Here is a 17,766-nt window from a genome sequence, read left to right on the forward strand (position 1 = left end):
ACCTGACAAACCCCAATTTGATGGTTTGTTTTGCCTTGAATTTAGAACATTTTGATAACCTTTTGTCACATTTAGCCTAAGAATTAGCATGGTTTTGTTATCTCTTCCATGATTGTGCTTAAGTGTAAAAACATGCTTTTTAAGCCTTATCTTGGTGAATTCTAGTTTCTGTTTGATTCCATACGATGCCTTGATGTGTTTGCTAGTAACCTCAGGTTGAAACTAGGCATGGATCAAAGGAAGCAAGGGAGGAAGCATACAAGTGGAGAGAAGCATAAAAAAGTCAAAGAAGCAAAGTCAGCCATGCACGCGCACGCGCACAAGGCGCTCGCGCGCACATTGCAGAATCGACCAGGGACGCGCACGCGTACCATGCGCGCACGCGCCGATGATGGCACATGACCTCATTAATGCAACACGTGCCTGGCGATTTGAGAGGTTTTCTGAGCCCATTTTGGCGCCAAATTGCTAAGGGAAAGGAATAAAAGGATGAAGGATTAAGGAGAAGGCATCATCATTCATCACTTAGGATTTTTCATACTTTAGATGTTAGTTACCAATTAGTTTTAGCTTAGCTTTGTAATTAGTTTCTAGAGAGAGAAGCTCTCTCTTCTCTCTAGGATTAGGATTAGGTTTAGGTTAATCTCCCTTCTTAGATCTAGGTTTAACTCATGCTTTGATTCACTTTTCATTTACCAATTCTTAATCTTCTCCTCTTCCTCTTTCTAGATGTGTGCTTTAATAATTGTAATTCTTCATTTTGTTTTGGATATATTGTTGTTCCTTGGTTTTCTTTCAATAATGCAATTTGAGGTAATTCATGATAATTGTGATTTCCTTGATTGTTGTTGTTAATTCTTTACATTCAATTGTAGTTAGAATTCATTCTTGTTGTGATTGACTATACTTTTCTTTTGTGCCTTCCAAGTGTTTGATGAAATGCTTGATGGGATTTTTGTGTAGATTTTGTTCCTCTTGGCTTAGGTAGAGTAATTAGTGACACTTGAGTTATCTAATTCCTTTGTTGATTGATAATTAGAAGTTGCTAATTGATTTGAATGCCTCTAAAGCTAGTCATTCCTTTAGGAGTTGATTAGGACTTGAGAAATCAAATCGATTCATCCACTTGACTTTCCTTTAATTAGTGAGGGTTAACTAAGTGGTAGCAATGAACAAGTCTCATCACAATTGAAAAGGATAACTAGGATAGGACTTCTAATTCTCATACCTTGCCAAGAGCCTTTTATAGTTGTTAGTTTATTTTCATTGCCATTTACTTTTCATGCTTCCTATCCAAAACCCCAAAATAACTCATAACCAATAACAAGGCACTTTATTGCAATTCCTAGGGAGGACGACCCGAGGTCCAATACTTCGGTTTATAAATTTTAGGGGTTTGTACTAGTGACAAACAACTTTTTGTATGAAAGGATTAGTGATTGGTTTAGAAACTATACTTGCAACGAGAATTCATTTGTGAAATTCTATACCATCAAAAATCCATTCGTCAATACCCATAGGACTTGTGGTAGCTCTTCGGCCCAAGCTCCCTTTACGTCCTGTAATCTCCGTTTTAACCCAGGTAGTATGACTTTGTTAGCAGCTTCTGCCTGTTCGTTGGCTTGTGGGTGTTCTATGGATGTGAATTGGTACTTTATTTTCAAGTCAGCTACCAATTTCCTGAAACCTGTATCAGTGAATTGAGTGACATTATATGTGGTTATGGAGTAAGGGACCTCGAACCTTGTGATAATGTTCCTGTATAGAAATTTTCAACTTCTTTGATCGGTTGCATTAGCTAGGGGCTCTGCCTCAATCCATTTTCTGAAATAGTCTACCCCTACAATGAGGAACTTGACTTGTCCCGACCCCTGGGGAAAGGGTCCGAGGAGATCGAGCCCCCACTTTGCAAACAGCCTAGGTGACGTTACACTGATGAGTTCTTCTGGTGGAGCGATGTGGAAATTAGCATGCTTCTGACATGGTGAACATATCTTGGCAAGCTCTGTTGCTTCTTTTTGTAAGGTCGGCCAAAAGAATCCAGCTTGGAGTACCTTTTTGGAGAGAGCTCGTGCCTCGAGATGGTTGCCGCACATACCACTGTGCACTTCTTCTAGAACTTCCTTTGTGTTGGAGGTCGGTACACATTTTAGGAGGGGTGTTGAAATCCCTCTCCTATATAAGAAGTTGCCTACTATGGTGTAGTGCTGTGCTTCTCCTACTAGTCTTTTTGCCTTCTTTTTGTCTGTGGGGAGTGTCTCCGTCTTGAGGTAGTTGATTAAGGGGGTCATTCACCCTTGATCCTGATCTGATATGGTTAGGACCTTTTCTTCCTCTGAGATTAATCTGCTTTGCAGTGTTTCCTGGATGAGGCTTCTATTATTGCCCCCTGGTTTGGTGCTAGCTAGTTTTGATAGTGTATCAGCTCGAGCATTCTGTTCCCGAGGTATATGTCGGACCTCATACTCCCCGAGTTGTCCGAGATGTTCTCTGGTCTTGTCCAGATACTTTTTCATGGTGGGATCCTTAGCTTGGTAATTCCCTTCTATTTGTGAGGTAACTATTTGTGAATCGCTAAAGATGGTGAGCTTTTGAACTCCTACCTCCTTAGCTAGCCTCAAACTAGCCAGTAATGCCTCGTATTCGGCTTGATTATTTGAAGCAGGGAATTCGAACTTTAGTGAGAGTTCGATTTGAGTTCCCTGATCGCTTTCTATTATCACACATGCGCCACTCCTGGTTTTGTTTGAAGAACCGTCCATGTAGAGATTCTATTTTGTGGGAGTTCCCGGGGTATCAGTGTACTTAGCAATGAAGTCGGCCAGATACTGTGATTTGATGGTTGTCCGAGCTTCATATTGAAAATCGAATTTGGACAACTCGACTGCCCACTGCAGGATTCTTCCAGCTAAGTCTGTCTTCTGTAGGATGCCTTTTATGGGCTGGCTAGTCCGAACCTTGATAGTGGGTGCTTGAAAGTATGGGTGAAGTCGTCAAGAAGTGAGTATGAGAGCGTAGGCAAACTTTTCTATCCTTTGATAGTTTAGCTCGGCCCCTTGTAGAGCTTTGCCCCTTGTAGAGCTTTGCTGATGAAGTAGATGGGTTGTTGCCCACTTTCATCCTCTCTGACTAGTGTTGAGGCTATTACCCGATTTCCTACTACGATGTATAATATGAGTGATTCTCCCTCCCGTGGTCGGGTAAGAATGGGTGGTTGCCCCAAAATATTTTTGAAATCTTGAAAGGCTTGCTCGCACTCTGCGGTCCATTCAAACCTCTTTCCTTTCCTTAATGTGGCGTAAAAGGGGAGGGATCTTATGGCTGACCCGGCTAGGAACCTGGACAGGGCTGCCAGTCTTCCATTGAGGTGTTGTACTTCTTTGACGTAGGTTAGACTTTTCATGTCGAGTATAGCCCGGCATTTATCTGGGTTTGCCTCAATTCCTCTTTGTGTGAGCATGAAGCCCAAGAATTTTCCAGCTTCTACCACGAAGGTACATTTTATGGGATTAAGTCGCATACCATATTTTCTGATGGTGCCGAACACTTTGGCAAGGTCGGGCAACTAGGATTCCTCACTTTGTGTTTTTACCAGTATATCGTCTACGTAAACCTCCATTAGTTTCCCAATGTGGTCTGCAAAGACTTTGTTCATCAATCTTTGGTAGGTTGCTCCTGCGTTTTTAAGCCCAAAAGGCATGACGATATAGCAGTAATTTGCTTTTGGGGTTAGGAACGAGGTATTTTCTTGGTTGGGTGGATACATCGGGATTTGATTGTATCCTGAATAAGCATCCATGAAGGAGAGGTACTTGTATCCAGAAGAGGCATCCACTAGAGTGTCTATACATGGGCGTGGGTAGGGATATTTTGGGCAGGCTTTATTGAGATCGGTGTAGTCAGTACACATCCGCCACTTCTCATTTGACTTTTTTACTAAGACAACGTTGGCTAGCCATAGTGGGTACTTGACCTCCCTTATGAATCTTGCCTCCAGTAAGGCTTGCACCTGTTCTTCCACATCTTGAGACCTTTCCAGTCCGAGTTTCCTGCGCTTCTACTGTACTGGCCGAGATCCTGGGTATACCGCCAGTTTGTGGCACATTAGTTCGGGATCTATGCCCGGCATGTCTGCAACCTTCCATGCAAAAAGGTCGGCGTTATCCTTTAGGAGCTGTATCAGAGGCTCCTTTAAGGTTGCACCTATGTTTGTTATCCTATCCCGAGCATCGCCGATTTGGACTTCTTCAGTCTCGCCTTCAGGTTGTGGACGAAGTTCCTCGCGAGCTCGTACTCCCCCGAGTTCGATAGTGTTGACTTCCCCTCCTTTTGGGTTGCCTTTAAGGTTTAGACTTTCATTGCAATAGCGTCGCGCAGTGTTTTAGTATCCTTTTATCGTGGCGATCCCTTCTGGAATTAGGAACTTCATGCATACATGTGGAGTCGAGACCACTGCAGCGAGCTGGTTCAGTGTTGTCCGACCTATTAGGGCGTTGTAAGCTAAGCTCACATTGACTATGATGTAGTCTATGTTGAGTGTCCTTGACCGGGTTTCCTTTTCAAAGGTTGTGTGTAGTGAGATATATCTTAGTGGTTGGATTGGAGTGTCTCCCAGTCCGAACAAGTTATTCGAATATGCTATGAGCTCTTTATCTTGCAAACCAAGTTTGTCGAAGGCGGATTTAAACAAGATATCCGCGGAGCTTCCTTGGTCTACCAGTGTTCTGTGGAGATTAGCATTAGCCAATATGATAGTGATGACCATGGAATCATCATGTCCCGGGATGACGCCTGTTGCATCTTCTTGGGTAAAGGTAATAGTGGGGAGGTCGGATGACCTCTCTCCTTCCCCGACATCATATACCTCTTTAAGGTGTCTTTTGTGAGATGATTTAGAGATCCCTACTCCTGTGAATCCTCTATTTATCATATGAACATGTCTCTCAGGAGTGTGGGGTGGTCGTTCAACCCGTCCGATCTCTTCGTCCCTTCTTCTTTTTCTCGGTTCATCTGCTTTGTTGGCTAAGTACTGATCTAGTCGCCCTTCTCTTGCCAATTTCTCTATGACATTCTTTAGGTCGAAGCATTCATTAGTAGGATTTCTATAAATTTGGTGGTATTCGCAGTACTCTGTCCGACTTCTCCCTCCTCTTTTGCTTTTGATTGGGCGGGGTGGTGGGATCTTCTCAGTGTTGCATATTTCTCGGTAGACATCCATAAGAGACACCCGAAGAGGGGTGTAATTGTGGTATTTTCTAGGCTTCTCACTGGGTTGATCTTCTCTTTTCTTGGACTCTTTATCCTTGTCCCGAGAGGAGTAGAAAAATCCAGGTTTTGAGGTTTCTCCTAATCGAGAATTCTCCTCCATGTTAATATACTTTTTTGCCCATTCATTTACTTCGTTCAGAGATGTTGGATGCTTTTTTGATATGGAGTGACTAAAAGGTCCTTCTCACAGACTATTGATGAGACCCATGAAGGCCGCTTCTGTTGGCAAACTTTGTATGTCCAGACACGCTTTGTTGAATCTTTCCATGTAGTTGCGAAGGCTTTCCCGATCTACTTGCTTGATCCCTAATAGGCTCGGGGCGTGTTTGGCTTTGTCCTTCTGGATAGAGAATCTGGCAAGGAATTTTTTGGCTAAGTCGTCAAAACTTGTGATGGATCTAGGAGGCAAACTGTCAAACCACTTTACTATGGTCTTTGTTAGGGTAGTCGGGAAGGCTTTGCATCGAATGGCGTCCGAGGCGTCAGTGAGAAACATTCTTCTTCTAAAATTGCTGAGATGATGGCTCGATCCGATGTGCCATCGTATGGGGTCATATCAGGAGCTTTGAAGTCTTTTGGGACTTTAGCTTTCATGATCTCTGATGAGCGGATAATGTATACGCTTTTTGGCATTATTTTTAAGTAGTTTTCAGCATGTTTTAATTACTTTTTAGTATATTTTTATTAGTTTTTATTCAAAATTCACATTTCTAGACTTTACTATGAGTTTGTATGTTTTTCTATGATTTCAGGTATTTTCTGGCTGAAATTGAGGGACCTGAGCAAAAATCTGATTCAGAGGCTGAAAAAGGACTGCAGATGCTGTTGGATTCTGACCTCCCTGCACTCAAAATGGATTTTCTGGAGCTATAGATAACCAATTGGTGTGCTCAAAATTGCGTTGGAAAGTAGACATCCAGGGCTTTCCAGCAATATATAATAGTCCATACTTTGTCCAAGTTTTGACGACGCAAATTGGTGTTTAACGCCAAGTCTTTACCCTATTCTGGCGTTAAATGCCAGAAACAGGTTGCAAACCAGAGTTAAACGCCAGAAACAGGTTACAACCTGGTGTTTAACTCCAAGAGAAGCCTCTACACGTGTAAAGCTCAATGCTCAGCCCAAGCACACACCAAGCAGGCCCCGGAAGTGGATTTCTACACTATCTACACTTAGTTACTTATTTTCTGTAACCCTAGCTACTAGTTTAGTATAAAAACAACTTTTAGAGACTTACTATGGACCTCATGACATTTTACACATTTCATATTATATTTCTAATGGCATGAGTCTCTAAACCCCATGGTTGGGGGTGAGGAGCTTTGTTGTATCTCGATGAATTAATGCAATTACTTCTGTTTTCTATTCAATCACGCTTGTTTCTATTCTAAGATACTCGCTTGTACTTAACCGTGATGAATGTGATGATCCATGACACTCATCATCATTCTCAACCTATGAATGCATGCCTGACAACCACTTCCGTTCTACCTTAGATTGAGTGTGTATCTCTTAGCCTCTTGGTTCATGATCAGAGTCTTCGTGGTATAGGCTAGGATTATTGGCGGCCATTCCTGAGATCCGGAAAATCTAAACCTTGTCTGTGGTATTTCGAGTAGGATCTGGAATGGGATGACTGTGACGAGCTTCAAACTCACAAGTGCTGGGCGTAGTGACAGACGCAAAAGGATCAATGGATCCTATTCCAACATGAGTGAGAACCGACAAATGATTAGCCGTGCGGTAACAGCGCATTTGGACCATTTTCACTGAGAGGACGGATGGTAGCCATTGACAACGGTGATCCACCAACATACAGCTTGCCATGAAAGAAGACCTGCGTGCGTGAAGAAAAAGACAGTAGGAAAGCAGAGATTCAGAAGACAGAGCATCTCCAAAATCTCAATATGTTCTCCATTACTGCATAACAAGTACTATTTAATTTATGCTTTTTACTCTTCATAAATATAATCACTCTTATCATTGATTTCCTGACTAAGAATTACAAAATAACCATAGCTTGCTTCAAGCCGACAATCTCTGTGGGATCGACCCTTACTCACGTAAGGTATTACTTGGACGACCCAGTGCACTTGCTGGTTAATGGTACGAGTTGTGAAATGTGTGATTTACAATTCATGCACCAATCTCTTTGGTGAATGGGTCTTGATCTTTGCGGAAGTTATCTTCATGGTTGGAATAAGCAGTTTTGGTCTTGAGACATGCTTCGAGTTTTGCGAGCTTGTCCTCTAGCTCTCGGCAACGTCTAGCTTCTCTTCAAAGGTCTCTTTCAACCTCCCGTTGATGTTCAGCCTCCTGTTCGAGCTGTTGGAGATGATCCTGTTGTTCTCGGATAGCTTCCAAGATTTTTGTGTTTGAGGGTTGTTTATCCCCCTTGTTTTGAGGTGCATCTTTTGATGTGACCCCCATATTTTTAAGCGGGGTTCTTTCTTCCAAACCGGAGTTGTGATCATTGTCAAGGTTGTCTGCCATGATGATGGGATAACTTCCAGGTTCCCCGGTAACTGCACCAATGTTCCGAGGGTTACCTGAAACTGAAGGTCAATCTCAGACGAGATCTGCTGTGGTGGCCGGAGCTGTCGTGTTCGACTTGTTTGACTTGGTGGAGTTGCTGATTCTTTATCACCGGAGGGTGGTGGTACCTGCAAGAGACTCCGATGCTTAAGTTAGCACGGGCTTTAAGTAGGTTTTTGTGTAGAATCAAAGTATGAGTTATACCTGGGTGCTCCAGTGTATTTATAGTGGCGAGTGACATTTCTAGATAAGATAAGTTAGTTATCTTATCTTATCTTTGAGTGAAGTCATCTTATCTTTTAGGGGAGCCGCCTTTAACTTTCTAGGCTTTGGCTGCCTTTAGATTGGGTTGTCTCTTTGTTTGGGCCTACTTGGGGATCTTATGGCGATGTGGCCGAACTCTTCAGAGAAGAGGTCGGTGGACCTGACCTGAGGAGGTCAGTTGCTTTGTCTTCAATCAGCCGGGGTCGCATAGCTCGACCCAGGGTAAGAACACTAGCCAAATTAAAATAGTCATGTAAAAGAGTTTTCAAACTTTAATTCAAATATCAAATTTTCCAAGAAGAATTAGATTACCTTTTGATCCACCAATCTTAATAAAAAATTAATAACTCATCATCAAATAGATCAATGCAAAACTTTGAAATAAAATAAACATAGATTAATTATCCATAAAAAATATAAATAGAGCTCCTAACCCTTTGACAGAGAATTAGTTACCCATGAAGAAGTAAGAAAAACAAGAAGAAGAGAAGTAGTCCAACGACTTGGTGCCCTCTTCTGTGAGCTATGCTCACTTATTTATAGCCTAAATTCTAGAATTCAAATTCAAAACTAAACTAATCTTATCTTTAGGAGAGATAAGATAACTACTTATCTTCTGGAGAGAAAGATAAGCTATTGACTTTAATTCAAATTTAAAGGTAATAATTCAAATCAAATCTTAACAACCATATCTCTTATACTTCTAGAGAGAATTAATAACTAATCTTCTAGATTTTTAACTCTTCTGAATGTGACTAAGGCTTTTGATGATATGGATAATTAAGATTGAGCCTTAATTATTGCATCTTGAGAGTTGGAATATGCAGGCTTGCATTTTGAGTTGTTTGGGAAGCTATTTTTTTGTGTCCCAAAGATGATGGTGGTACGTGGCTGAAAATAAATGTCCACTATAGAGATATGCATATCATTTTGAATCTTTAGACATTAGCTTTCTAACGTAAGTAGAACCACCTCATTTGAACCTCTGTAACTCAAGTTATGGTCACTTGAGCATGAAAAGGTTAGGGCTGGAAGGAGGCCGCCGGGCATGGGCCTTGTGTATGCCATTTGCTTGTGTGGCTTTTGTTTCGTGGGCCATGCTTTTATTTTCTTTATGCTTTCCTGGTGAAAAGACATTGATTCTTGCCATTTTTTAGCCCAAAATTTCTGAAAACATAAAAATACTATTCCAATTCTAAATATTTGATTAATTATTAAAGTCTATTAACAATCATAGGAAATTTAATTAAGAACCTAAGAAAATAAATAAAAAAGAGCCCTAAAAATTGTTTAAGATAACGTGTCATTATACATGTATTGCTTTTTGGTGAAAACCTATTAATGAAAAACTTAAGATTACTAAACACATAAAAACACATAAAACTTAATAAATTTAAAATAGATTGCGAATAAAAGACATTAAAATAGTATGTACTCATGCCTGCATGCCAATAAGTCAAATCCTGTTGGAATGCATTAGACGAATCACCCACCGCGGACTTTGTCGTTGGAGCTATAGGGGGCAGAGAGGGGAGTAGCAAAAGGACTCACGTAGTTTGGGTTCAGGACCATGATGAATTACTGGTTTGCTGGAGCCGCTTGTGGTGTCACAAGGGTCGGCAGGGTAGTCAGTGTAGAGGGTAATGACTAAGCAGTTCTTGGGGATCCAGTAAAAACCCTCCCTCTACCACGACCACGAGACCTGCTCGTTCTACCTCTGCGACCTGTCATCATGTCTGTCAAAGAGAATATACTATTAACACTAGTCAGCATATATACAACACAAATCCTTCAATATTTATATTATTTCAAAATACATTTGACATAACCTCCCTTAAAATTAGACATATATCCACCTTTATGGTTCCAATCCAACCAACCTCAATTCACAGCACCAATAAAAAATCAATTAAATTCACAACATTTTCAGCAAAATATATTAACTTATTTATACATTGAAAAGACGAGATTTTTGTTTGAGTCATGCTCAGAAATTTTAGCAAATAATTATTATACATGTTTATCCAATTATCATGAGATTTATTTTGCAATAATGACCTCATAATATATTACTTCATATTTATTTATAATAGTTTCATAATTCCTATGCATTGATATAAATTAACATAATGAATACTCAATTAGAACTAATTCTTTATGTTCTCATTAATTCATAAAAGCTATTACATTGCATAATTTCAAGACACAAGTACTAATACAAACAACATATGATGATTTAGGTACAATGTATAATTAATATAATTTATATAATATTAATTTTATATCTTCAAATATCATAAGCAAGCAAATTAAACCTAATAGCTGAAATAATATTTAATATAATTACATAGAAAATGCTAATTATTAATTATTTAGGCTTTAACAAGGAGATTTATCTTCAATGGTCTAAACTCACCAAATACAAAACATGAAGTCTCTACCATAATTAACATTCCATTCTTCTAAGACATGCCAATTAGCATATGATAACCAATGATAACCAATTTCACTTACTAACTACAAATTAACATATAACTAAACCCTAAAATAACTTAAACAAAGAAAAAGAGTGATCATGGAACCTAAGCTTCAAACAGAGGAAGAAGAATTCAGGGGAGGGAGATGTAGTGACAAGGACAGACACTGCTGGTGGAGCACCGTAGTAATGTTGGACGACGACGGTAAGATAGGAACATAGAGAGAGAGAAGGAGTCGCGGCTGACGGAAGGGGAGGAGTGTAAACCCCGAGGAATTAATAATAATTAACAAATTAATTAATTATTATTTTAAAAAATTAAAAAATTAAATTTATAATTTAAATATGTAAAAATGATTAAAATATAAATTTTTAACACTAATTTTAAAAACTTTGACCCAAAATTGAGACATCGGATCGAACCGGTTGAATCAGACCTACATTAGGCCCAAGGCCCAACCCATTCACCTTCACTTAAATAGATTCAACCACTACTCCCTTCATCATCAAAGAAAAGCACGCTAAGTTGAGGAAAAGGGGAACAAAATAAGTACACAAAACCCTAACCTCACATTCTATCCTACATATCTCTCAATCCGGTGATCTGATTGCCGCACCATTTGTGGCCATGCGACCACCGTGTCGAGCTCTTCAAATTTGACCAAACAAAGTGGTAAAGATTTTCATTTATTACATAGTTTTTCACCCTCTTTAATTTCAAAAATTTTGAATTATTGGTATTGAGATATTATGAAATCGTGATATTTAGGATCAAATTAGCTTTGAAAACTTGCTGGGTCTTGTCCCAAACATCTATCGGTAAGGTGAAGAACCACTAACCCTTGTGAAATTATTGAAATAGAAAACCTTTATGTTAATTATAGTGACATTGTGTGGAATTAGATTAAATTATGTGTTTCGGAGCTAAATTGGTGAAATTGGATGCTTGGGAGTGAAACTTGGAAGGTAGATTTTTCTTTAGTGAGAAATTGGAGCTTTGGAACTTGAAGAACGGTGGATATTTGAGGTGTTTTGGGATTAAGGAGGAATCGGCCAAGGTATAGTTTTAGTTTCTCGTAGATAATGTGTAATGTTACGTGAAAACTTAGGTTAGTTGACTGTAGGATAAGTTGAACTATGTGAACTTGTTAAGGTTTAGTAATTTTGGTGAAAATGTGGAGTTCATTATGAGAATGTGTTGATTATTGATTATTGTGATGATGATAGATTAAGGAATAATGAATTGTGTTGTTTTGATTTCGGATCGTTTGGGATGAAAGTGATAAAAATTGAGTATTGGTATGTTGTAAAAGAGATGGAATGTGTATATATATGTATTTATCTTGTCTTTTGGGTTAGACTTTGGGATGTGTATATATATGTATTTACACTCCGGTCGGCCTTTGCATCACATGTCGAGTCTGGAGCTTGATATTGTGTATTTTTGGAACTTTGATCTTTATGTGTATAAGCTTTATCCTTCCTTTTTATCTGGTTATCCTTTTACGTGTGCGAAGTGCTTTTCTTTTTGGTATATCTGTTCATAAGCATGCATTTAGAACTTTAAAGTACTAGACTTGAGATATTGGGACTAATCACCTTGATATCACTTGTTTGGTGTGAACAGGAACCAAATAACGACTTGTGGATGCAGACGCAGTCGAGGCAGAGGCTATAATAGTAATCTAGAACATGAAACAACTGCGAATAATCCCGTGAACTTTATAAGTGCTTTGGAAAATATGGTGGCTCCTATGTAGGCAATGACTGAGGTCCTTGGTCAGCAAATTAACAACGAAAATGTGGGTAATGGTAGAGAAATACCGATGACATTGTTGACTTTCCTGAAGATAAACCCGCCAACTTTTAGAGGAACCACGAATCCCACCGAGGCAGACAATTGGTCTCAAGCGATGGAACAAGCATTACAACCACAGCAAGTGCCAGAAGAACAGTGTGTTGAATTCACCAGTTATCAGCTGATGGGTGAAGCTCAGTTTTGGTGGCAAGAAATACGACGTCTTCTGCAACAAGATAATGCTGCGATACCTTGGGATGCATTCCAATCTGAATTTTACAAAAAGTATTTTCCTAACTCAGTCAGGATGGCTAAAGAGCTTGAATTGCTGCAATTGAAGCAGGGTCCAATGTCAATAGTCAAATACACAAGTAAATTTAAGGAATTGTGTCGATTTTCCAGGATTTATCAGGGTGCTCTGGGGAACTCTGAGGAGTGAAACTGTATCAAGTATAAAGCTGGACTCTGAAGTGACATTTTGAGCACAGTAGGACCAATGGAGATCAGGACCTTCTCTAAATTGGTAAATAAGAGCAGAGTTACTGAGGATTATGCGAGGAGAGTGATAAACCACTATTTTATGGTTTATTTTATATTGAATTGAGTGGATTTTATCCATTATTCTCACACTTATTCATATAATTCGCATGTTTTACATTTTCCTTCCTAATTTTGTGTTATGATTGAAAACATGTTTCTTTGGCCTTAAATTACTAATTTTTAATCCTCTCTTATTACCATTCGATGCCGTGATATGTGTGTTAAGTGATTTCAGGTTTTCCAGGGCAGGAATGGCTTAGAGGATAGAAAAGAAGCATGCAAAAGTGGAAGGTACACAAGAAACTGAAGTTTTGAGAACCTGGTAGCCACGCACACGCTTGGCTTACGCCTACGTGTGCCCAGGTGAAAATTTCATCGACGCGTACGTGTGACGAGCGTCACGTGCTACAATTTACAGAAAATGCTGGGGGCAATTTCTGGGCTGCTTTGGACCCAAATTTAGGCCTGAAAATACTGATTAGAGACTGCATAGTGGAGCTGGAAGGGGGAATCAATCATTCACACTTTCATTCACATTAATTAGGTTTTATATGTAGTTTTCTAGAGCCTCTCTCTAGGTTTTAGGGTTTTTAGTCTTATTTTTTTTTTCTCAATTTCAAAATTCTACCTTGCTTTAATTTAGTTTTCTTCTACTCTTATTTGTTCTAGCACTTTAGTTATCTACTTCTCTTATTGATTCCTTTATTTTGCTAATTTAGTTTATGAACTCATGTGTTACTCTCAACTTTCATTAATGCAATTTATGTTTCATGTTTCTTATTGTTCAATTGTCCTGTTATTGTTATTTCCTTGCTTTGGTTAGTCTTAGATTTTGCTATGTCTTGTTAGTTTTCTCTATTTTTATTTTATGCCTTCCAAGTGTTTGATAAAATGCTTGGTTGGATTTTAAATAAGATTTTTATATTCTTAACTTGGATTGATCAATTAGAGATTCTTGAGTTATCAAAATTCTTTTGTTGATTGGTGATTGAAAATTGCTAGTTGGCTTAGACTTCACTAAATCTAATCTTTGATTATGACTTGTGAACTTAAGTTGATTTTTCTCACTTGACTTTCCTTCATTGTTAGAGGTTAACTAAGTGAAAGAAAAAGGCAATTACTATCACAATTGATAATGATAATGAGGATAGAAATTCCAATTCTCAATCCTTGCTAGGACTTTCCTTGGTTGTTAGTTTATTTCCTTGTCATTTACATTCCTTGTTCAACATTTAAAAACCCCAAAAATACTTTTTCATAACCAATAATAAACAGACTTCCCGGCAATTCCTTGAGAGATGACCCGAGGTTTAAATACTTTGGTTTATTGTTATTGGGTTTGTATTTGTGACAAGTAATCTAAACATTGATTGAGGTTTAATTGTCGGTTTAGAACCATACTTGCAACGTAATAATTTTTGTGAAAATCTTTACCAATATTTTTCCTCCGTCAGAGAGCAGCATTAGATAAAGGAGGACATAGAGTACCCTTTCAGTAGAATCAAGGAAGGAATTTTACACCTAGAGATCGGACTTTCAAAAGAGGAGGCTATGTTCCTCAACAACCTCATGGTCAGAACAACTTCCAGAGATTTAATAGCAACAAACATCAGGGAAGAAGGTTTGGAAAGTAACCTCAAAACGAGTTGACTTGGAAGAGGTGTGGAAGCTACCATCCAGAAACTCTGTGTGCGGCCGGATTGGGTTTATGCTATTTTTGTGGTGGAGCCAAGCATATGTCTTGGAATTATCCAGAAAAGAAGAAGGAAGATGCCGGGAGAGCTCAGTAGCAAGGACGAGTGTTTACTATGTCGGCTGATGGTGCTAAGAGGTCTGACATACTGATCTGAGGTAATTGTGAAATCGGTGGTAAAATTATAATTGCTTTATTTGATACTGAGGCATCACATTCATTTATATTGTTTGAGAAAGTCAGTGATTTAGGATTGAAGATAACTGGTGCACGAAATTGACTCTCTAATATTCGCACAGATAGACTGGCAAGTGCACCGGGTTGTCTAAGTAATACCTCAGGTGAGTGAGGGTCGATCCCACAGAGATTGTTGGTCTGAGCAAGCAATGGTTACCTTGTAGATCTTAGTCAGGAGGATAGAAAATATGATAGTTGTTGTGAAAAATACATAAAATAGATAAATAAATAAAATATTACTAGATAGGTGTGAAATCAGTGATGAGAGAACGGTTGAGGCTTCGGAGATGTTTCTTCCTTCTGGATCAACTTTTCTCACCATCTACTCCAACTTCTGATTGATTCATTCCATGGCAGGCTGTAAATGATTAACGTTGGGTCAACAGTCATTAATCTCCTCTACTTCAGGTCAAATGCCAGGTCAGCGGTCATCCAATCTGAACGGGGGTGAAGCTCTTGCAGTCCATTCCCTTGGTGATCCTACTCAAAGCGCCACAGACAAGGTCGAATTTTTCGGATCAGAGAACGCTGCTCCTTTGATTCTAGCCTATAGCACAAAGGCCCTAATCACCCCATACCTCAGCTACACTGATATATCCAAGTACCCAACAAAGTCGTGGATTAGTCGTCTAAGAGATGTATAATCAAGCTTGTGGTTTAGTACTATCCCATCAAGGACTTACAAGAACCCATGTGAAATAGAGATGACGGTCAAGTTACACTCCCAAATCATTAGGATGAAGAATGAAGATACATCTTAGAATGGAATCAAGCATAGATTGAAATAGAATAGTGATATTATTAATCCATAAAAATTAGCAGAGCTCCTAACCTTAACCTAGGAGGTTAGTGACTCATAGCTTACAGAAAATAGTAATGTATTCGAAAATATGGCATAAAGTATGGTAGAAGATCCTAAACATGGGTGATCTTCTCCTATATATACTAATCTAATAACTAAGGATTACAGAAATAGGATAAACTAGGATGATAGTGCGAAAATCCACTTCTGGGGCCCACTTGGTGAGTGTTTGGGCTGAGCTAAGGGTAACTCAATGAGCTAGTACCTTTCCTGGGCATTAAACACCAGTTTTGGACTCCATTTTGGACGTTGGACGTGAGCTACTCCCTTTTGGGCGTTAGACGCCAGGAAGAAGGTTGGAAACTGGCATTGAATACCAGTTTTGGGCCTTCATTTTCAAAGCAAAATATAAACTATTATATATTTCTAGAAAGCGTTGGATGTTAGCTTTCCATAGCAATTGAGAGTGCGCCATTTGGACTTTTGTAGCTCTAGAAATGCTCCTTTGAGTGCATAGAAGTCAGAATCTGACAGCATCTGCAGTCCTTTCTCTGTCTCTGAATCAGACTTTGCCAAAACTCCTCAATTTCAGCCAGAAAATGCCTGAAATCATCATAAAATACACAAACTCAAAGTAGAATCCAAAAATATGAATTTTTCACTAAAACCTATGAAAATATAATAAAACTTAAAGAAAACATAACAAAAACTATATGAAAATGATGCCAAAAAGCGTATAAAATATTTGCTCATCAAAATACCAAACTTAAACTGTTGCTTGTCCCCAAGCAACTAAAAACAAAGTAGGATTAAAATAAGAGAAGGATACAATAAATCTCAAAGTTCTCAATGAAACTTAGTTTCAATTAGATGAGCGGGACTAGTGGCTATTCACTTCTGAATAGTTTTGGCATCTCATTTTCCTTTGAAGCTCAGAATAATTGGCATCTTTAGGAACTCAGAATCTAGATGATACTATTGATTTTCCTAGTTTATTTCTTTTTTATTCTTGAACACAGCTTCTTTTGAGTCTTAGTCGTGGCCCTAAGCGCTTCATTTTCCAGTATTACCACCGGATACATAAACGCCACAGACACTTAACTAGGTGAACCCTTTCGGATTATGATTTAGCTTTGCTAGAATCCCCAGCCAGTGGTATCTAGAGTTCTTAAGTACACTCTTTGTTTTGGATCACGACTTTAACTGCTCAGTCTCAAGCTTTTCACTTGACACCTTCACACCACAAACATATAGTTAGGGAAGCAGCTCATTTGAATAGTTTAGGCTAAGATTTTTTTTCTTTTAGGCCCTCCTAACCATTGATGCTCAAAGCCTTGGATCCTTATTCTTGCCTTTTTGTTTAAAGAGCTATGGGCTTTTTCTTTTTCTTTCTTTTTCTGCTTTTTTTCTCGCTTCTTTCTTTTTCTTTTTCTTTCTTTCTTTTTTTTCGATTGCTGCTTTTTCTTGCTTCAAGGATCAATTTTTGGATTTTTCAGATTACCAATAATACTTCTCTTTTATCATCATTCTTTCAAGAGCCAACATTCTTAACTCCAACAACAAACATGCACTGTTCATTCATGCATTTAGAAAGTAAAAGCAATGCCACCACATCAACATAATTGAACTATTCTTTATGATGTAACTTGAAATTCATGCATCTTACTTCTCTTTTTCAAATAAAATTTTTCTTTCAAGCAATGTGAGAGATATATGGAATATTTCATATTTTTAAGGCATAAAATAAAGATGATCAAGCACTAGAAACAGACAATAAGATAAAATACATGGAAAACAGATAAATGACATAAGCAATAGGGGATTAAGAGAACGGGTCCACCTTAGTAACGGCGGCTACTACTCCCTCTTTGGAATCCAATTGAGCGCTTGATGTCTTCTATGTCACGTCCCTGTCTCTGTTGTTCTTCCCTCATGGCTCTTTGATCTTCTCTTATTTCATAGAGGATGGTGGAATGCTCTCGATGTTCCATCCTCAACTGATCCATGTTGGAGCTTAATTCTCCTAGAAAAGTATGCAATTGGTCCTAATATCTTTGGGGAGGAAAATGCATCCAGTGAGGCATCTCAAGGATTTCTTATTGAGGCAGCTCCACATGCTCTTGTTGAGGTGCATGCTAGGCTCTCTAGTTTGA

General features: G+C 38.8%; 1 protein-coding gene across 1 annotated transcript; it reads left to right on the plus strand.

Moving 5' to 3' along the window:
• Positions 1–12,306: 12,306 nt before the first annotated feature.
• On the plus strand, positions 12,307–12,780 carry LOC148572082 (uncharacterized). Its single transcript, XM_088507366.1, has one exon. It carries the CDS (start codon positions 12,307–12,309, stop codon positions 12,778–12,780), a length of 474 nt encoding a protein of 157 aa, XP_088363492.1.
• The last annotated feature ends 4,986 nt before the right edge of the window (positions 12,781–17,766 follow it).

This window comes from Arachis ipaensis, chromosome B3, assembly GCF_059453495.1.
Source record: "Arachis ipaensis isolate K30076 ecotype BB chromosome B3, ASM5945349v1, whole genome shotgun sequence".
Taxonomy (NCBI): Eukaryota; Viridiplantae; Streptophyta; class Magnoliopsida; order Fabales; family Fabaceae; genus Arachis; species Arachis ipaensis.